We start from the raw sequence: 22316 nt of genomic DNA, 5'->3' as shown, positions 1-22316 counted from the left end.
TTTTCACTCCACCAAGCCACTTCAGGATTTTGCTGCAGTGTGGAGGAGACAAGTCTTCCACTCTGTGCCCTGGACCAGCTAGCAAAATGGGTACCACTGCCTTCTCCAACAGCAGACCCCAGCCAGACCCCGGCTCACTCACAGACCATCCCTCTCCTTCGTGACAATACTCCCAAGGAGGGGTCCTGCCCTCAAAATGCCTGCAGAAGGGCTGAGGAAACAGGAAACAACAGGGAGCAGGAGAGTATATCACCCAGACTCAGGGAAGCAGCAGGGGCTCTTCTTGCAGCCTACTTCCTGCCTGACCTTCTCCCTGTTCAGACAGCGGATAAGGGAGAGCTGCTGCCGGGTCTTAAGGGGCAGAAGACAGTGCAATATTGTGGGAAGATGTTAGCTTTGGAGTCAGCCAGGCCTGGTTGGAGTTCCAATTCTTTTTTCTCTAGCTGTTTGACCCTGGACAAGTTATTTTACCATTCTGGGCCTCAATTCCCTCGTGTATACATGAGGGAAATATATCAGCTGCATAGGATTCCTGGGAGGAGCAGATTTTCAAAATATAATATATTGAATATCTACCATGAGCCGAGACAGAGCACACAGTAAGTCTTCATTAAATCCTATTACTCATCTGCTTTCAAAAAAGACGAGGTCCTGTAGGCCTGTTTGAGTCACAGATCACTCAGTTCACGGAACAGAAGCCAACTGAAGTTAGCTCACACTGAAAGGGGTGAATTGTGTACAGGGGAATTCTGTGGGCCCACAGCAAGGAAGCAGAGCCAGATTTCAAGATAATACTCTCTCTATGTCTTTCTCTGGGGCCATGTGGTTTCTCATTTCTACTTCCCTTGATGAAAGAGTTCCATCTTCACACTGCTTTCTACAGAGTAACTTTCTCTCTTAGTCATCAGAAGGCACTTGACCAAGAGTGGCTGTTGCCAGTCCCATATCTACTTAATCTCTCAGCTTTATTGCCATGTCCATCTCACTAGTTTCATTCTGTTCCAGATTAAATTTTAAAGACAGAGAATATGCTTGCTCATTGGCCAGGTGGTGATGGGCCACCCCTGAGTCAAACGCATGCCTGTGTCAAGTCAGCTGCAGCCCTTAGGGTCACATGGCCCACTGCTCTCTAGGCAGAGCCTGAGGTCCACAGAAGTGTCTCAGAGAAGGGGGAGTACACAGAGCAGCAAATTGATGGACATTTCTACCATAGAGACTATAACCAGCTAAGCAGAGCGATCACCACAAGCCAGGAGAAAGAAAGTGTCTAATTCTGTAGACAGGCTATTATATGAAGAGGACAGAATAAAAAGGGGCAACAACAACAACTGGTATTTACACAGTGACTTTCTTCTTGAAGGCCAAAGGCTTCTTGTCTGTGGTATTACAAAATTAACTTAATTGTAGTCCCTTGAGTTTCAGAGAACATGGCATTTCCCTGTGGCCTCACTGACATGCTCCCCTCCCTCCTAACCTGCCACAGAGTAGCCCTATTGTCAAACGTATAATGTCCCCTCTGGTTGTGGGATGGTGTGTGTGAAAGAGAAGGGGAAGGCCGAAAGCAAGGCAGTGGAAAGCTCAGTCCAAGAAGCAAGTTTAAACAAGCCAGAAAACATAATGGCAGGTAACTTGAGCACAGTAGAAGGCTGCAACAGAAAAATGAATCCCAGACTTCACCTCCTGACTTGCAGGTCCATCCTGTAATGGCCTAGTCCTAGAACCATCCTCATCTCTCTTCTGGGCTTCTACCCTTCAGTGAGCCCCTTAGTCAAGGAAAGAGTAGAAAGGTGAGAACGAAACGAACTGAGAAGTGTGAAGGAGGGGAGAACCCAGATGCAAATCGATGGGAGGGGATGAAGAAAGAGCACAGCCGCTCAGGTGTTGAGAAATGGAATCTTGGGGGAGGATGGCAGAGTCAAGACTAAGAGACTGTGAAAAGGAGGGAGGACATTTGGCTACCCTGAGCTGACTGGAATGGAAAGAAAGAAGGAACGTTCCTCTAAAATCTTTACCTCTGGAAGAGGAAGGACATTTACTGTGAGTGGTTTAGAAAGCCTTCTGGGGATTTCTAGTACCCTGTCCCATTGCCGGGCCATGTCAGATTACATAGTAGGAACAGTGATTTGTACAAATATGGTCCCCCTAAAAAGTCAACTTGCCCCAAATTGTCATCAGCTTTTCTAGGAAATGTAAACAGTCTGGGTAAGACAATGGAGGAGAGTCCCAGGAAAGCAGTGGGTTTCAGTACCAGGGGCAGCTCCTAGGACAGTAGTTTTTAAAAAGGCACCAGCTGCTCTGGATCTCTAGAAAGTAGGCTCCAGTAAAGGCCCCCCGCTGACTGGACTTTATTTTTATAGCTAACAGCTCAGATTCCCTCTGGCCTTGCAAGCTGATAGGGCAGGCTGAGCTGTCATGAGTCCCCTTTTAGGCTGATTAGAAATTTTTCAAAAGAGATGATGCACTGGGCTTCTAAATATTTTATGTCCCATCTGTTGTCACAAACAAAAGTAAAAGAGGCCATGGATGCCCATCCCTTTCTCTGTTGCTGCCCTTCCTGACCTTTTCTTCCCTGGTCTTTCTTTCTGTTACTCTAGTCTCATGTTTCTAGAACCCTTTCTTCTTTTCTCTTTATTTATTCATCGGTTCATTCATTCCCTCTTTTTTTTTTTTTAATACAATAAACTCTCCTGTGCCCATAAGTTGTTCTGGGCCTTAGAGGGATGAATAAGATACAGTTCTTGCCTGATGGGAACTCACAGTAGGTAATGGAGACAGGAAACAAATGGTAAGTGCTGTCACAGAGTAAGGCCCAAAGGGCATGCTCAGTTGTACCCAAGGGTGTCAGGAAAGGGTCAGTTGGCCAGGAAAGACTTGCATTAGGTCTCGAGGTTTGAGAAAAAGTTATACAGGTCACAGGGGAAAGGGAATTCCAGGCAGAGAGAGAGGATGTAAGGCGCATGGAGGTGTGAGCCAGTGTGGGGGGTACTGGGGATTTAAAAGTAATTCAGCGAGGCTGGGGCATGGAATGCACCTACAGAGTGGTGGGATATATGGTGGGTGATGTAGGCAGGGGCTAGATCATGGAGAATCTTACATATCTGGATTTTGTCATTTAGGAATCAGGAGCCATTGAAGAGCTTTAAGCAAGCAATTAATACAGGTCATTAATATGATTTGATTTCAGTGAGGAAAGTGAATTGAAGTTGAAGAGTCAGGAAAGTTAGAATAAAATATTAGTCTGATGGTCCAGATGAATGACGATGTCCATCTCAACTAAGGAAGTGACAGTGAGGATGGAGAGAAGGGGATGCATTTGAAAAATCTTTTAGAATATTGGAAAATCTTGTGATCAACTGCATGGGGGAGAGCAGGAGGGGACAGGGAAAGGAAGAAGTGAAGACGACTCCCAGGTTTCCAGCTTTAATGAGTCAGCAGGGAAGAGCGAATACAAGAGAAGAAATGGAATTGAGAGTAAAGATATGGAGGTCATGAAGTAAATGAGTCCAATAGCCATCCTGGAGCCCAAGAGAAAGTATGAATGAGATATGAAAATGTGGGGCTTAACAAATCCAGGGTTTAGGGACAGTGTTGGAAGTCCTGATTACAAGTTTCTTGGTGTCAGACATTGTATCGTATTGATCCTTCGAGTTCCCCCACATGCGTTATAATAAACACTCAACAAATACTTGGGGAATTAAGTTAGTACACTAATTTCTCATGAAAATCCAGTAGTGGTGGGGAAGAGATATTGGAGGGAGAGCAATGGATGGCAGTACTCACTGGTGAGTTCTCTGTGCTGTAATCTTCTCAGAGGAACTCACTTTCTAGTAAAGTTTAATAGAGAAGGCCCACTGATTTTAAAAATTGATCCCTCCTTTTAAACATATTCATTAAAACAGCAATTAAAATTGTTTTCCTATTTTAAAAATGCTTAGTTAGTGGCTTTGGTGAATCCATCTTAAAAATAAGTCCAATATTAGAAATACTATAACCAAAAATGTTCATTTTGGTGTTATTTATAGTGCAAAGGACTAGAAATAGTTTCTATGACCCAGTGATATAGGAATGGTCAAGTAAATTAAAGCATGTACACTGGATAGAAAGTTACACAGCCATTAAAAATCATGATTAAAAATCGGATCCTGGGCGTGGACATGGCACCACTCATCAGGCCATGCTGAGGCAGCATCCCACAGAGCACAACGAGAAGCACTCACAACTAGAATATACAACTATGTGCCGGGGGGCTTTGGGGAGAAAAAGAAAAAAAAAATAAGAGAAGTTTAAAAAAAAATCATGATTATGAAGAGTCTGTGGTAACGTGGAAGATGCCTGGGACGCGATAGTCAATGAAGATGCCAGGTGCCAAACTGAATGTACACTGCAATGATAATATTTATCCTGGGTTCTTGTGAGGATTAAATGAGATTATTCATTCAACATATACTTGTTGAGCACCTACTATGTAGCAGGCACTCTTTTAGGGACTGGAAATACAGCACTTTACCCAACAGACAACAATCTCTGTCCTATGGAGCTTATATTCTAGCGGGAAGAGACAAACAAAAATAAGTCAGTAAAATATTCTGTTATGTAGGGATAAGTGATGAGAAGGAAAACAGAGCAGGAGCGGGGACAGGCAGCAGTGAGGGCCGCAGCTTTGGATAAGTTGGCAGGGATAGCCTTACTGAGGAGGTAATCACTGAACTGAAAGAAACGAGGGAGCTGGCCACAGCTGCTGCTTTTCTATGGGGAAAGCGGTCAGGCAGAGGGAGACGCAAGCATATGCGCACCAAGGTGGGCGCGGGCCTGTAGTACTCCAGACATGGCTGAGGGGGATGAGGGCAGACAGTAGCAGGGCCCAGACCATGTCAGGCCAATATGTCATAGTGAGGACTTTGGCTTTTCCTGTGAGTGAAACTGGAGCCCTCGGAGGGAGCAGAGAAATGACACGATCTGGCTTATCCTTTAATAGGATCACCCTGGCTGCTCTGTTGAAAATAGACTGCAAGGGGTCAAAGGCAGAAAATGAGATATCAGTTAGGAGCCCATTGCAATAATCCAGACAAGAGACAGTGGTGGCTTGGACCAGGAAGGAAGCCACGGAATGCTGAGAAGTGGCTGGATTCTGGCTATATTTAGAAGATAGAAATAACAGGACTTGCTGATAGATTGAAAGTGGAGTATAATAGAAAAGAGTCAAATACTCAATGTTTTGTTCTGGACAATGGCAAGAATAGAGCCTTCATTTACTGAAGTTGAGAAGACTATAGGAAGAGCAGATTTGGGGTTGGGAGGAGATCAAGAGCACAGTATTGAACATGCCTATTACACACCTATTACACATATATGGCAGAGGCTGTTGGTGCCTCACTCGTGTCTCCTTGGGCCTTAGCATTTCAGTGCATGCAGGCCTGGCCTTCAAATGCCAGTCTCTCCATCTCTTTGCCTCTGGGCTTTCTCTAGTTACTGGAGCCTGCTCTTCCTGTATGCATGGGAGGCCAGAAATACAGGGGAATTAACGTCCCCCAGGAGCAGCTAACAACTAGTTACTGGCAGTAGTTGATGTATAAATACCCCAGCTCTCTCAGCCTTCCCATGATAAAACTTAGGCATGATAACTCCTAGCAGGATTAACTGGTAACTTGCTTAGTAACACATGCTTTATTGTCCATCTTCCCTTTCCTCTCTCACTTCCTCATCCTTCTACCAGTATTTCCTGGGGTCACCACCCTCATAAACTACTTGCACTTGAATCCCGGCCTCAGGATCTGAAGCCTATGAACTGATCGCTGGCTTTAGCAACTTGGAGGTCATTGGTGACCCTGAGTGGTCTCCAAAGTAGGGTACACATACCCTAGGGGGTGCCCAAGATGATTCACTGGGATGAGGGAAGAATACTGGCATTTCCATTTATATTTATATGTAATTATATCTTTTTAATTTCTATGATTATGTATATTTAAAATGCATATGTTATTAGCACATGCATATAATTTATAAATAAATATACATAGAGTAGTGCTCAAAACTATTCTATTGATAAAGGAAGCCAATCAAAAAAGTGTATAGACTGGGGGCTGGCCCGGTGGTGCAGCGGTTAAGCTCCCACGATCCGCTTCAGCGGCCCAGGGTTCGCTGGTTGGATCCCGGGTGCAGACATGGCACTGCATGGCAAGCCATGCTGTGGTAGGTGTCCCACATATAAAGTAGAGGAAGATGGGCACAGATGTTAGCTCAGGGCCAGTCTTCCTCAGCAAAAAGAGGGGGATAGGCAGCCATTAGCTCAGGGCTAATCTTCCTTAAAAAAAAAAATTCAGATGTCTGGCTTCTCTTGAAAAAATCAGATTTGGCAACACTGAGCCTACATGCAAGACAGTAACAACTGTCTGGTGTTGAGGAGCAGCTGCCCCTTTGCACTGGGACATGTACTCCTCAGGACTCCACAGTCCTCACTACTGCCTATTGCATCACTTGCCACCTGATTACCACCCTGGCCTCTAGAGACATTTGAATTTGTAAGTCCTGCTTTAAAGCATGTGTTGCCCACTAGGTGGGACCCATGTCAGACTCTTCACCAGATTTGGAGAAAGGGGAGGTTTACTTCTCAAATTTGTCCACTTCTCTCTTTCTCCCCTGCCACTACCAAGAGAGTCCTGTCTCAGGATTGCTGTAATCACCTCCTAAACCACGCCCCTGCTCTGGGGCTTGTTCCTCTTCTATCATGTCCTACACTGCAGCCAGAGTGTTCCTTCTAAAATGGAAATCAGATTATGACACTTTCCCTTAAAACCTTGTAATGTCTTCCCACTGCCCTAAAGATAGAGGCTACATTTCTTAAGACAGCCTCCAAGGCTGTTGGAGGCCCTGCATTGTCTGACCCCTGCCTGCCGCTCCAGGCTGGTTTGGGACCATCTCCCCTCCTTCTCTGTGCCCATCAGAGTGGGCTCCTTTCAGGTCCTCAAACACAAATGTTACGTCTTGCCCAAGCCCGGAACACATGCCGTTCTCACTGCCCACTGCCCAGTGTAGGGGCTCCCTCCTCACCTCCTGCTCATAACTTGTGTCCTCGCCCAGAGAGGCCTTTCCGTCCTCCTGTCTGTATCCTTTCCTAACATGAGCACACTTGTAATACGGCTTTTCGCAAAGTCCTTCGTGCTCCCTGGACTGTGGGAATAGCGTCTGTCTTTTTCATCGCCTGGTGCATAGTAGGTACTCACTGAGCATTTGTTGAAAGAGTGGATTGAGAGACCTGGTTCTTCAAGGGACAGCAGTTTCTACCACTTAGTGACAATTTGGAATACCAATGCTTTTTAAATGTCATATATGATTATACATTCATGTCACGAGGCACGCCTACAATCTGATTTAACACAAAGTGGAGGACACAGGTTGGGACTAGAGTGAGGCCGTCAAGGCGCGTGGGGTGCAGAACCAAGGAAGCTCTCCCTCTCACCACTCCTCTCCTGCCTCACTCTGGACCCAGTCCTGGGAGGGCTGCCACTCAAATATAATATATATATATAAAAAAATAACATAAAACTAGGATGTGCTAAAGGGAGGTTTGTGACAGCAGCCTGACCTGCACCATGACCTGATGATTCTTGGGTGCTTGCAATGTGGGGAATGGTGTGAGCAGTTGCTGTAGGTCAGAGAGGGCAGCAGAGAGGGACACGCACCTTAACAGAAGTCTGGGTCAGTGCTGGAGGGAGACAGAGGAGGAGAAGTGGCCTCTGCTACAGGCAATCTGCCAGAGTAAAGGATGGAATTCATTATTTTAGCTCTTAAAATAAGAGCTCACTCACACACAAAACCAGAAGTTTCTGTTTCAGGTAAGCAGCTGAAGGGAATCTTAATCCTAAAGACTGAACAGCAGAAAAGACGCCACTGGGGAGGAAGAATGTCCGGAGGCTGGGCAGTGGAGGTCCATCCGCTGGGGTCGATCGTCCTCCACGGTTTCTCACAAGCCTGGAGGGTTCTGCCTGTTTATGGCTTGCCTCCTCCTCTCCTAACACTGCCACCACCAGAGTAAGTGTGGCCACATCAGACACCAGCGAACCCTGCCTCTTTCCATTCCAGAAGCCCTAATGGACCTGCTTTAATATACCAATAACACTGCTATTTTAAACCAGTGGCATCTGTTTTCATGGGGGAATCACAGAGGCAAAGATCTTCAAAGCAGTTGTTTTGAAAGTAGGTCAAACAGGTGCCCTGCGATCTGCTCTCCCCATTTACTCGCCTGGTAAATTCTTTCTTATCTAAGAGAAAGTCTGGTCCAGTTTGAACCAAAACACGAATGAAGTTTTATTTTGGAGTAGAGGTGCATTCGTTTTCAAATGTTAACTATTTTTTATTACACAACCTATATTAATTGTTTAATTAGGTTGTATAATTAATTGTAGGAAAATTAGAAAATACAGACAAGCAAGAAAAATTTAAAAGAAAGCCATCCATGATCCCCCTATTGATAAAAGAACTATTCTAAACATTTTGGTGAATATCTTGCCAGATTTTTTTTCTATGCAAATGTATATTTGTATTTTTCCTCACTTCTTCTATATTGAGCATCTTTTCATGTCAATAAATAAAGATCAACATCATTATTTTGATAGCTGCATGGTGTACCATTTTAGAGAGAGACGAACCCCACTTTACTTTAACAATCTCTCTTGCTGGATGCTTAAGCTGTTCCCCGTATCACAAAGATATTCTTACACATGCAGTCTTGTGCATGTGTGAGATTATTTCTTTAAGATTAATTGCCAAAAGTGAAATGGCTGAGTCAAAAGGCTCTCAATGTCTAATAGCAAACTACAGTCCAGAACCTCTGTACCAATTAATCCTCCCACCAGCAGCCCATTGCAGTGCTGGTCTCCTCATGCCGTCACCAACACTTCACACACATTCAGTACTGGTGTGTCCCGTGCTGTTACATTATGTGCCAGGCCCTGACAAAGTCAGATAAAACACAGCCACAGGGAAGGGGGGAGGAGGCCAAGACAGGTGAGGAGTGAACATTTACAGGCCAGTGTGCTGAGATGACAGTACAGAGCATACACAGAATTTGGATATCATGATCTTTCTGGGACAAGTGTCATAAAAGGCTTCCTGAAGAGGCTGGTTCTGAGGCTAACCTTGAAGGATCATCTGGAGTTAACTGAGTAAAGAACAGGGAAGGAGTGATGAGCCAGAGAGAGGAGATGATCCAGGTAGAGGGAAGGTCCCAGGTGGGAATGTTCAGTCCATTTTCAGAGAACCACAGAAAGTTCTGTAACGGTTGGTCTAAAGGGTGCACAGAGAGGTAGAGACCAGGAACAGGAGTGACGGACTATGAGGCTGAAGAGGGAGCTGGGCCTGATCCAGAGGGGCTTTCTCAGCTCAGTAAAGGAGCTTTAACTTTATCCAGAAAACTGGATAAAGATCATCAAACTAAAACCTCCTTGAGAGGCAGGAGTTGGCATCAAAACCTGTGCGTGGTAGACTCACACTGATCCACGGGACCAGCACTGATGTTGAACTCAAGGATTGCTCTCTGTCATTACCGCTGATGGGCTCTCCGAGCTTGGAAACAGCCACTTAGCCTCCGAGTCTAGTAAAATAAAGGGGCTAATCTAGGTCCATTCCGGTTATAAATATCTATGCTCCTAGGAAATCTGACATATACTTTGATTGTTTTTTTTTTCCAGAAAAGGTGGCCATTAAGATCCTGGACAAGACCAAGTTAGACCAGAAAACCCAAAGGCTACTATCCCGTGAAATCTCCAGCATGGAAAAACTGCACCATCCCAACATCATCCGCCTTTACGAAGTCGTGGAGACCTTATCCAAGCTCCACCTGGTGATGGAGTATGCAGGGGGTGGTGAGCTCTTTGGGAAGATTAGCACTGAAGGGAAGTTCTCAGAACCAGAAAGCAAGCTCATCTTCTCCCAGATCGTGTCTGCCGTGAAGCACATGGTGAGTGGGGACAGGAGTGAGAGTTTTGCTCGCATTCTGCCCACAGTACGAGGGTGGGGCTTTAGTTTACCGTCATCTAAGCATCCCAGAGCGTTTTAGTCCTACAAAGGCTGACAGTAGTCCCTTCTGTGAGCGTCAGAAGTCTGGCTAGGATTGTGTTCCCTGCCTTGGAAACAATGCCCAGGGATCTCCCGTTACATGGCAGCCTCCTGACTTCTGTGGAAGTTGGCAGGAGTACCTCTGAGCAGCAAGATAACCATCACCCACTCCGTGGCCACACCTGTTTCTCCAACCCCCTCTTCCACTACCCGCAGAGCTGGCTTCTTGCTGCTTCTTGGCTTTGCCTTCCTAACTCTGTGGCTAGAATGCCCTTTCCGCTCTTGTCATGCCTCACATTTCAAATGCTATCCCTGCTCAGTTCTGTCTCTCTCTGAAACTTTCTGGAGTCTCTCATCAGCTCACAGCCATTGGTGGACTCCTCTACCTCTTGCTGCCTGTGTGTTCAGCAGATTAACACTGGATTATGTCATTCTTATTTTAGTTCTCTGATTATTTCTTTCGATAAATTGACTCCTTAAAGCACACTCCCTAGTTCCCCCAAGAATTGGTTCATCTATGCCCTCTCTAGCATTGGTCGTATTGCTGGGCATGCAAGAGGAATGTGACTTGCAGACCTGACTACCACTTTTACTGTTCTGTTAGTGCAAAAGTTAGGACCACTCTCTCTATCCAGATCTCAGTCCACTTGGCAGGAAAGAGATGCTTGTCTGCAGTCCATATTAGTTGAGAGGCTGTTTCTGGTTTGCTTCTCTACCTGGATGTTGTGGGGCAAGAACTGGGGTCAGTGACCTCCTGGCCAAATTATTAGCAGAGGAATCAGTGACCCTGGGGGCCCAAGACAGCAGTCAGAAGGGAGAGGGGTAGGAAAAAGAAGTGAGTGAGATAGAAGAACGTGATTGCAAGGGGAGTGGATGTTTCAGACCTAGGGTACCACCACCAGTTGTCAGTTAAGCGGTCCTGTGCTGTGCTGTCCTTTCCCAGGGCCAGGGAATAAGCCAGACCCATACCAAGCAATAGGACAGATGGGCAAAGAGTTTCCACATTCTAGTTGGAAAAGAAATCTAGTGGGAGAGCAGAAGAGAATCCAGCAGTAGAGGGTGCCAGCTGAGTCCTCTGAAGCTCGCACTCTGACATTTCTCCCAGCTCTCTGGTCTCTGAAAGGAGGAAGAGTGAATCACAGACATAGATCCTAATTGTATTGAGTGAGTTCACTATGTGCCTGGACCATGCTAAACACTGCAGATGCAGCATCACATACAGTTCTCACAACAGCCTTAGGAGGTGGTTAGCAGCATCCTATTTTACAAAGAAAGAAACTGATACACACCTTACATAGCTGGTATAGTTGGACCCAGAATTAACCAAGTTGTCAAGCTCCAAAGCTTGGAATCTTACCCCAGAAGACCCATGGGGGAAAAGTAACATTAAACCATTTCCCAAGAGCCCTTGGGACTGAACAAGTCAAGGGTCCTCAAGATTATCTGTCTGGATCCAGAATGCAAGGGTTGGGGGTGGGGCATGTGCTCACAACCCACAGCGGGACCTGCTGCTAGAACCTTGCCAAATAATAGCCATCTTCCTTCTACTAAACTCTATAAAGAATTAAAAGGAGCCCACCCAAAGGAGCATGGCTAGAAAGTTGACAGAGGACTCCAAGCCTTCTCAGTGTTGGCCCTAGTTAAGAAATTGCTCAGCCAGAAAGTCTCATATATGGCCTCAAAAACGAAGGATTACTGCTTCATTATGTAGTTTCATAAGATCTGGGTCTGATTTCTGGTGTTAATTCCTGAATCCACATGTGTGAAACAGGCTTCAACCCTCAGCCGACAGAATAGAACCTTTGGTCTATTGGGGGGGGGTGGGGCGGGGGAGTGGGTTGCGTTTGGCTCAAGGTTAGGACAGGGCAGCTCTTGCTGTTGGCTGACATGATGTAAGTTGATCTACACTGAATTTGGTTATTACGGCATCATCATCCCACCATTTCAGAGCAACTGATGCATTTGTGTTGGTATTTTACTTTCAGAATTATGATTTTTCCCTGTCTTCTTTCACAGCATGAAAACCAAATTATTCATAGAGATCTGAAAGCAGAAAATGTATTCTATACCAGTAATACTTGCGTGAAAGTGGGCGATTTTGGATTCAGCACAGTGAGTAAAAAAGGTGAAATGCTGAATACCTTCTGTGGGTCTCCTCCCTACGCTGCACCCGAACTTTTCCGAGACGAGCATTACGTCGGCGTCTATGTGGATATCTGGGCCTTGGGAGTGCTTCTGTACTTTATGGTGACAGGCACCATGCCATTTCGAGCAGAGACGGTAGCCAAACTGAAGAAGAGCATCCTGGAGGGCACGTACAGCGTGCCTCCGCACGTGTCGGCGCCCTGCCTCCGCCTCATCCGGGGCGTCCTGCAGCCCACGCCCACCGAGAGGTACGGGATCGACTCCATCATGAACAATGAATGGATGCAAGGGGTGCCGTATCCCACTCCTTTGGAACCTTTCCAGCTAGATCCCAAACACTTGTCAGAAACCAGCACCCTCAAAGAAGAAGAAAATGAGGTCAAAAGCACTTTAGAACATTTGGGTATTACAGAAGAGCATATTCGGAATAACCAAGGGAGAGATGCCCGAAGCTCCATCACAGGGGTCTATCGAATCGTTTTACACAGAGTCCAAAGGAAAAAGGCTTTGGAAAGTGTCCCAATAATGATACTTCCAGACCCTAAAGAAAGGGACCTAAAGAAAGGGTCTCGTGTCTACAGAGGCATAAGACACACATCTAAATTTTGTTCAATTTTATAAATTGCATTAGGTTGCTGGTAATTAACCAAGATCATTGTTGCTGCTTTTAAACTTTTTCAAGGACAACTTGGGTGGAGACATTTTTGTAATTTTTAAATAAATTTTAATTTAAGATATGCATTTTTTCCCCAAAGGTGTCTGTTAGCTCAGATTCTGGCTTGATTTGCTATCCCGTTCACAGACTCTAGCATTCATCCGTTTAATCAAGAAATATCTATGCAGTGCCTACTATGTGCCAGGCACTTTTTAAGGTGCCAGGGAAAGAGCAAAGAATGAAATAGGCCGGGTCCTTCCTTTCCTGAGTAGGATATCCTAAGACTGGACAAAGGCTCTGACACAAGAAAATATTTTTTAAGAAAAATATTAGATAGTGATAGGTGCTATGCAGAGAGTTCAGATAGGGTGATCTGATATTAGAGTCTTGCTACTTTGCATTAGATCATTAGACAAGGCCACTTTGAGTAGATGACAATCTGAGATCTGAATGAGAAGCAAGAGTGACTCTTGAAAAGCAGGCCAAGAAGGATTTTAGACTAGCTTCCTCCCAAAGAGAGCCTAAGACAAAGGCTCCCTATAGAGTAGTTTATGGGGAAGTGGTCCTTGGGAGCAGGAGTGAAGGGCAGGGGAGAGAAACAGGGAAAGCCACTACCAGTTGGCCAGTGCTACAGGTGACTGGCACTTAGTCCTGTGGGATCTCCTGAGGAGACTTATGAAACACATCTCAGGTGTCTGCCCAGGGGACAAAGGGAAAAACATTTATCCATCAGCTGCTGTTCACCATTGGTTAAGAGTGGCCTCACAGTGTCACCTGCCCTGTCCTTCAAGATTATGCAGTGTGAGTGCCAAATGGGTACCCTGTGCTTCCCATGCCTCAGTGTCAGAGAAGCCCTGGAGCGAGAAGTAAGAGGTACACAGCATTTGCCTGAGATAAGATGCAGTCAAGTAGGACCTGCATGAAGCTGCCCAAACTTGCATGGAAATGGTCACTGCCTCAGGGCTGGAGGAAGAAATGTGGCTAAAAGGATCTGAAGTGGTGCACAGCCCACTCCCACCCCCACCCCCACCCCAGGGTCTACTCAGATTTGCTGGCTGTTAAATCCAATCTATTGCAGTCATCTCCTTCTATGGGTTGGGACCTGGAAAGACTTAACGCAGCAGGATTAGTTTTCAAGTTCTAGTGCATCAGAATCACCTGGAGGGCTTGTTAAACCAGACTGAGTTTTTGATTCAGTACATCTGGGGTGGGGCCCAAGAATCTGCATTTCTACCAAGTTCCCAGGTGATGCTGATGCTGCTGGTCAGAGACCACACTTTGAAAATGGCTAATCTACGGTAATTACTGCAGCTGGTCCTGAGGCTGTATGTGGGCTCATCCCTCCCTCCTCCGACACACATTCTAAATTTCCCTCACCTTTGGCCAGCAGGTTAGCTGCTCTAGATTGGGTAGTATGACTCAGACCATGATCATCAAAGAATTCAAGCCTTTAGTTGCCTTTTCTTTCTCAGGCCATGGTTGCAGCGATTGCCTGTTCACCATTATCATGAGGCCCAAAAGTGACACTCAAGTGAACCTCTTGGGTTCCAGACATACTCCGCTTTAACTCCGTATGATAGTCAGGGTCAATAATCTCCACCAGCATAATAGCTCCTTTCTTTGCTTGCTTGTCCACTGGCACAGAGATCCCAAAGTGACCATGTGATAGTCATAGATTCCAACTCACTGGACCCTCACTGGGTCCCTTGGTGAAAGCATCGCCCTGACCCCAAGAACCAAAACCTCTAATCTAGCCGAGCCTACGTTGTAGGAAAGAGAAATTCTTCAAGTGGGTTGCTGATTGTGATGGTGAGAGAAGGCAATCCTACTTCTACCCATTGGTCCCCAAACCTGTATATTTTGACAATAGGGGACACTTATCTATCAGTCATTGTTAAAGCATCCTAGAGGACAGCACCTCAACTCTACAGGGTACTGTCCTATAGCTGGTGCCTTAGTTGAGCCACTCTGTTCTTCTATATTTGCTGGCTGCTTTGGTGTTGAAGTATATAGTGCAGGGGAGGAAGACATTTCCTCTACCCACTCTGGGTCCTTCTGGCCGGAAAATGAATTAAATTCACATGAGACAGAATAACAGGAGAAAATTACACAAAGCTTTACAACATGTATACATGGGAGAGGCTCAGGCAAACTGAGCAACTCACCAAAATGGCTGAAGTTCTCACCTTAAATACCATCCTCAGGTAATGACAAAGGAGGATGTTGGAGGTGGGGAGAGTCAGTTATGGGAGATTACCAGAAAAGCACAGTAAACAAGGGTAAAGGTATTATGCAGATTTAAGTCCTTGCCTTCCAAATTGTTTAAGAGTTTCCAGAGATAAGGTCATCCCCCCTTCTTCCTGGTACAGAGAGGGAGATACCTTTACAGATGGAGATTTCCTTTACAAATGTAAATGTCACTTAACAAAGGGTAAGTAAATTCTACTTTTCAGAGTTTCTTTCCTGTCTGCAGTTTTTAAAAGTAAGCAGCCCAAAATAATCCTCACGCCAAAGAGACATATCTTGGGGTGGCCAATTCCAGTCCCCCACAATAGTAAGATAAGTAGATCCCGTGGTCAGGTGCCCATTCCCCCACTGCCTTTGCCAGGAAAGTGGTCCTAGAGGCAATGTTATATGAGATCGTATGACAATGGAAGATATTCTCTGTGTCATAGCATGATTGTATTGGAGGATACACTGCAGGCAGGAAAGGCAAACCCACATCCTGAGTAGATGTCAGTTCCAATAAGGATGAAACACTGTTGTGCCCTATGAATTTATGACTCTGTGGACCTGACAATGCCCAGCTCCTGAGGAGAGAGCTCCATTTGCTAGGTCCCTTTGTGTCCCATAATCAGGTGTTCAGTCTCTGCTAGAGCCGTTAGGATGCCAAGAGCCTGAGTTGTTAGTTCTCTGTTGCAGAAAGCACGGCCTCACTCCAGACCCTATGGGGCTGTGCTATAACCTTCTACTGGGATTGCCAGAGACTCCACAGAGTATTTTTTCTTTCTTTCTGCTTTTTCTCCCCAAATCCCTCCAGTACACAGTTGTATATTTTAGTTGTGGGTCCTTCTAGTTGTGGCACATGGGACGCCGCCTCAGCGTGGCCTGATGAGCGGTGCTATGTCCACACCCAGGATCCGAACCAGCGAAACCTTGGGCTGCCACGGCAGAGCACGCGAACTCAACCACTCGGCCATGGGGCCAGCCCCCTCCACAGAGTATTCTTTTTTTTTTCTTTTTTTTTTTTTAAAGATTTTATTTTTTCCTTTTTCTCCCCAAAGCCCCCCAGTACATAGTTGTATATTCTTCGTTGTGGGTCCTTCTAGTTGTGGCATGTGGGACGCTGCCTCAGCGTGGTCTGATGAGCAGTGCCATGTCCGCGCCCAGGATTCGAACCAAGGAAACACTGGGCCGCCTGCAGCGGAGCGCGCGAACTTAACCACTCGGCCACGGGGCCAGCCCCTCCACAGAGTATTCTTAACTGCCACATACACAGCCAAAGTAGCAACACAGTTTGCATAGAAGCCTGAAACTGGATCTTCTTTCGTGTGTGGGATCCACTTGAAACTGGCAACCCTGATAAATGGGTTGGAGGACTATACCAAGCACAATATATATGCTTCCAAAACCCAGAGAGGCCTACTAAACCCTGTGCCTCTGTTTCAGTGCTGAGGGGTAGAAGGTACAACAAGTTATCCTTTATCATAGAAGGAGTATGTAGGCATGCCCCACATCATTGATCTTTTAAATAATTGATCAGTGTGGCAAGCCCCTGCTTCTTCATGGAGTTTATCACCCACTTTCTGGCACGCTTAGTCTTACTAGGGCAACTGGAGTACTTGCCGTTTTCTGACGCCAAATCTACCCAGTATGTTATCATATTATAGTGGACTAGCATGATGTTCTGCAGAATGTCAAGATGATCGAGGCCCTTTTAGACTATACTGTGACATACAGCAGGAGATTAAACATTGCCTAGAGGCAATAGAGTAAAGGAGAAACACTGTCCATCCCAGAGGAATGTGAACTGCTTTTGATCCCCCTTTCTGATGGAAATTGAGAAGAATGCACTTTCCAAAGCAATAGCTGCATATCAATGCCAGAGGCTTCCAGTAAAGATACCACGTTCAGCTGGCAGCCACAACAAATGAACAGCAAGCAATCCATCACCCTCTACTATCTATCTGCTCTCTTTAGGAGTCTGACGGATAAGGTAAATTAAACAAGGTAATGATCACACCCATAAGCCGTGTCTCCTTTCAAGTTTTTGATGGTGACACTGATGGGTTTGTTTCCTCAAGTGGTTGCTCATCATTTACTAGCATGGCCAGGGAGGGGGTACAGTTTCAAAGGTTTCCATGCAGGTCTTCCTCCCCTAATGGCTCTTACTCCACAGGTCAGGGGTCTAAATATATTAATCCCAAATATATATTTGGAGATTGAGGAAAGAACCCCAAGGCAGGGCCCATTGTGAGACAGACTTTGGCCAGAACTCCAATTATCACCTGGTTTCCAAAGGCCCCCCATTCATACATAGGGTGATAATAGCATTTAGGGTTCCCTGGTAGCTATTTCAGCTTTTTATCTTTTTATCTCAGACTTTTTATCCAATAGTCCTTAAAAACTCTGGGTCTGTAGCTCATATATATTTGTGGCAGCAGGACTTTTCCTCAAGGAGAGCTGGCCTCCGGCTCACTGTGCACTGGATTTGTAAATTAACTTAGATCTGGGACCATGGTTTTCTCATTGTGACAGGCTACACCAGCCTCTGTTCACCAGCTTGCCTCTTTTCTATTTTTTTTTTTTTTGGTTCTGCAAGTCAAACAACACTCTAGCCAGCTGTCACTCACTACTCCATGATCTACAATGTACCCCGATTTCCACTCCAGCCTTACGTTGCATTCTATCTTGTCTATCTCACCTGTGGCATTTAAGTAATAATTCATGGCCTCTGCCATTCTAGAATCCCACCATCCCCACTGACAACAGCATGTACAGTTCCATGCCAGTGTTTCCTACTGTCAACCCCTGCCTGTAGTGGGCAGCCATCACTGAGCTTTTTGTGGGTGCTGGTACACCCCTTCCCAGTGCATTCTTTATTGCCCTAGTGAAGGCGATGTCCTCCTGGGGAACGTAGCTAGGTGGTTCTTCAGTCTCACATGATGAATCCACTCTAACATTCACACCTCCTGAACTTTCCAACCCTTCCCTTAACACTATGCCACTGCAGTTCCATCTCCACCTCATTTACCGTATGCCATACTCATGTCCATGCCTCAGTAGCCATCCCAGCAGTATATGAGGACCAGCTTCAGATGTCCTTCACTCCATGTCATGGGTAAATGCTCCCATAATGAACTCTCCCTTATCTTGCCTAATATTCTCTCAACCTCCACCACTGGCCCAATACCCTCAAGATCCACTCGTGCACATTTTCCCATGGTTCCTGACAGTACATATTAGCCAGGTTCTGCAATTCCTTGTGTCTAAGCCATTTCCTCCCAGACAGAGGTTGCATTTCTCCGCTCAGGCTGTGTTGAGATCTGACCTGGTTCTTTGTTTGGAGAATACCGGTATTGTTCTGGAATTATGATTGTTCTGGAATTAATTGGAAGAGGATGTCGAGGTCAAGCATCATCTTGCAGGCATCTGCCTCACTAGAGGCCTTGGCAGGGTCTTCAGGCAGGAAGGAGGAGCTGCTCCTGCCAGCATCACATGAGGGGAATCTGGTTTTTTACATTTTCATGCACACTATTGTTACTAACTTAGGCCCCAGTGTCCCACTCTATTCCTATCAAGGCTCTGACTTTGATAAAGGAGAATTGTCAAGACTGAGTATGTTATTTCCTTTGCAGCTCAGCCAACCTTACAATTAGATCCCGGGCCTGTTTTGGGTAGTTTTCCTCAGCTGTAGGAGATAAGGCTCTCTGCAACCCTGGCTCCAAAGGCTCTCAGGCATTCAGTGTGCCTTGAGTTGAGAGTTGGCTGACTTGAGCCTGTCGTTTTTTTTCCAGGCTTCCAAAGCAGTTAATAAAACCCAGCCAAATCCAGTCTTTACCTTTGCCCCTGCACTGTTCAAGAGCTACAGGCACCACACGGTCAAAGGCCTCATCTTCCACCTACACCTGGAGATGACAGTCTTGGTCGTAATTGGCTGCTCCTGCATGCCAGGGGTTGTCAGCACCCTGCTTCCCAAGAGTGCATTAGTGTTCCATTGAGGTAACAAATTACCACAAATATAGTGGCTTAAAACAACACAAATTTATCAACTGACAGTTCAGTGAGATAAAAATTTATCATGGGGGACCGGTCCGGTGACGCAGGGGTTAAGTTTGCACATTGCACTTCGGCGGCCCGGGGTCCCCTGGTTCAGATCCCTGGTGTGGACATGACACCGCTTGGCAAGCCATGCTGTGGCAGGCATCCCACATATAAAGTAGAGGAAGATGGACACGGATGTTAGCTCAGGGCCAGTCTTCTTCAGCAAAAAGAGGAGGATTGGCAGCAGATGTTAGCTCAGGGCTAATAGTCCTCAAAAAAGAAATTCATCACGGGTCTCACTGGGCTAAAATCAAGGTGATGTCAGGACCAGGTTGCTTTCTAGAGTCTCTAGGAGAGAACCCATTTCCTTGCTTATTTCTCCTTCTGGAGGCAGTCCATATTCCTTGGCTCATGGTCCCCTTTCTCCATTTTCAAAGCCAACAATGTTGCATCTCTCTGACCATCCTTCTATAGTCACATCTCCCTCTGACCGCAGCCCAGATTCTCTGCTTTTAAGGACCCACATGATTAGGTTGGGCCTATCCAGACCATCTAAGATAATCTCCCCATCTCAAGGTCCTTAACCATAATCACATCTGCTTTTGCCATCTAAGATAACATGTTCACAGGTTCCAGAGATGGTCATCTTTGGTGGGGGGAGGCAAGGGGTAGGCACCATTCTGTCTGCTACAAACAGCAATGGGGTGATTGCCATGACTGGTGCATAAACCAGCTCCAACCTCCTGTTCTGAAGGTCTGCTTTATAGGGCCATTCTGGGTACTAATTGTCTTAAGCTGGATTCTCTGCCAAAAAAGGTGAATGGTATGTGGTAGGAATCCAAAGGCAAGTGCCATCACATTCTCTGACATCCCAGTCAGACTACATGGAAGCAGTTGCCACAGTGTGGCTGGAGTAGAAGTCAGGGCAGAGAAGGTCTGATGTGGGGCCCAAGGTTTCTGGTGCATACATCAAAGGCTCTAAGGCTAGAATAAACTTGGCATATTTGAGGAATGGAGGAGGCAGGGCAGATGAAAACATAGTACGCCTTGATGAGTGTGGTATCGAGTTGAAGTAGGTAGGGAACAGATCCCATAAGAGTTTGCAAGCTTGAATAAGGAATTTGATACATAGGGTGAAAAGTGCTTACTAAGGTAGTCCAGGCAGCCTTCAGGGAGGAAGCAGCTCTTTAGATGAAACCCCACAGATCAACAAGCCTTTCTTTGCTAAGATGGGTTGGAGGTGCTAATTTAATAGCATGTGAAAGAACTGGAGGCAAGGGGAAGCTTTTGCAAAATTAGTCTAATAAAACTTTTATGAATTTTTTACTGTAGATGCCTGCACAACAATGAAATAAGACAAAGTAAAAGATGAATTCGTTATTTTTCACTTCTAAACATTTCAAACGAAAATGCATTTTTTTAAAGACTGGCACAAGCTAACAACTGTTGCCAATCTTTTTTTTCTTGCTTTTTCTCCCCAAATCCCCCCAGTACACAGTTGTATATTCTAGCTGTGGCATGTGGGACGCCGCCTCAACGTGGCCTGACGAGCAGTGCCATGTCCGCGCCCAGGATCCAAACAAGCAAAACCCTGGGCCACGGAACCAGAGCACAAGAACTTAACCACTCAGCCACGGGGCCATCCCCCTGAAAATGCATTTTTTATTACTATAAACTTCCTGAGGACTGGCATTCATAATCATCAGCACCAAATTACTGCTTTTATAATAATTTGTGGGGAAAAAAAATCACAGGTCAACTATTTTTTTCCACCACCAATTAGGAAAAAAATGAGAAACCTATGATTTATCTAAGAGCAGTTGCTAGAAATTTTACAGAAAGTGTTTACCTGTATGTCAAGATTACATAGCTCTAAATTACTTTTTTTTGAGGAAGATTAGCCCTGAGCTAACATCTGCTGCCAATCCTCTTTTTGCTGAGGAAGACTGACCCTGAGCTAACATCCATGCCCATCTTCCTCTACTTTATATGTGGGACGCCTACCACAGCATGGCTTGCCAAGCGGTGCCACGTCCATGTGGGACGCCTACCACAGCATGGCTTGCCAAGCGGTGCCATGTCCACACCCGGGATCCAAACCTGTGAACCCCAGGCCACTGAACCGGAACGTGCAAACTTAACTGCTGCGCCACCAGGAGGCCCCTCTCAATTACTTAAAGATCCTCTTCCATTCCTTTTCTATCCATTCCACTTTAGTGTTTCTTTCAGGACATTTCAAACAGCAGACAAGACAGGAAGTGTTTCAACTAAGTCACAGAAGGACCCAAAGATCAAAAGACACCTGTATCTGTTTGAGTTCCATCTAGTGTTAAATTTACTCAGTGTTCATAAAAATAAACAAAAACCCAGAAGGTGAAAAAAAAAAGTTAGGTGCACAAATAGAGAAAGCACAAATTCTAGACAGGAGAAGGAGAAGAACAGAACTCTTAAAGCCATATGAATTAGAATCCTACAATTTGCAGATGTGACTTTAGAAAACATTGGACTGGCCTCATTTTCTAAATGAGCCAGAGGGATAGGAGACTGGCCCAGAAAATAAGAGAAATTATTACTAAGTATTGAATCTAGACATGACATGATAAAACATGGATCAGTGTTAGAAAATAATCTGGTTTATCCCTAATTCATACAATCCTGAGAGTTGACAGGGCTCTTGGAGATGATCTAGCACAATATTACTGCCAAGACAAAAACCCCCTCTGCAGAAGCCCGGGCGCCAGCAGCATGTGACCCTTAGGCTGGAGGCTCTAGCTGGGAGTAGGCAGTTTGATATTGGCAATAAAATTTGCTTTTAATCTTTAACTGCCAACTCTTAATTTTAGGTGGTTTTTAGGAAAACACAGTTAACTCTCTTCATAAATGTTTACAGCAAAGTTTATACATACTTACCACCCAATTCGGGAGTTAATTTCTTGGTTTGAAGTGTAAGAATAAAGAATTATCAGTATAAATTCCTTCATACTAGACAAGTAGCTCCTTGAAAGCAAGACTATGTATCTTAGAAATCTTTATTTCTGACTTTAAGCAGAGTGCCTTGCTTATATCAGGTTTTAAAATGTTTGTGGAATGGTGAATGAATGAATTGAAATGAATGCTCATATTTAAAAATAGCGTATTAGCTGATTTCTTGCCTTAAATCTTAGTTCAGGAGGGAAAAAGAATACTCAAATATCTGAAA

At 45.4% G+C, this 22316-nt stretch overlaps 1 protein-coding gene across 3 annotated transcripts in view; it reads left to right on the top strand.

Annotated features, from left to right (window-relative positions):
* NIM1K (NIM1 serine/threonine protein kinase) overlaps nt 1–12890 on the top strand; it is a 57325-nt gene extending 44435 nt beyond the window's left edge. For all 3 annotated transcript variants that reach the window (XM_046672002.1, XM_046672001.1, XM_046672003.1), the window contains exons 3-4: nt 9687–9955; nt 12070–12890. In XM_046672002.1, the coding sequence (XP_046527958.1) occupies nt 9687–9955; nt 12070–12819 (1019 nt within the window). In that variant the 3' untranslated portion in view covers nt 12820–12890. The remainder of the gene's footprint in view (nt 1–9686; nt 9956–12069) is intronic.
* The last annotated feature ends 9426 nt before the right edge of the window (nt 12891–22316 follow it).

The sequence above is a fragment of the Equus quagga genome, chromosome 9 (genome assembly GCF_021613505.1).
Source record: "Equus quagga isolate Etosha38 chromosome 9, UCLA_HA_Equagga_1.0, whole genome shotgun sequence".
NCBI classification, from domain to species: Eukaryota; Metazoa; Chordata; class Mammalia; order Perissodactyla; family Equidae; genus Equus; species Equus quagga.
This window is presented reverse-complemented; position numbering and strand designations above follow the sequence as displayed.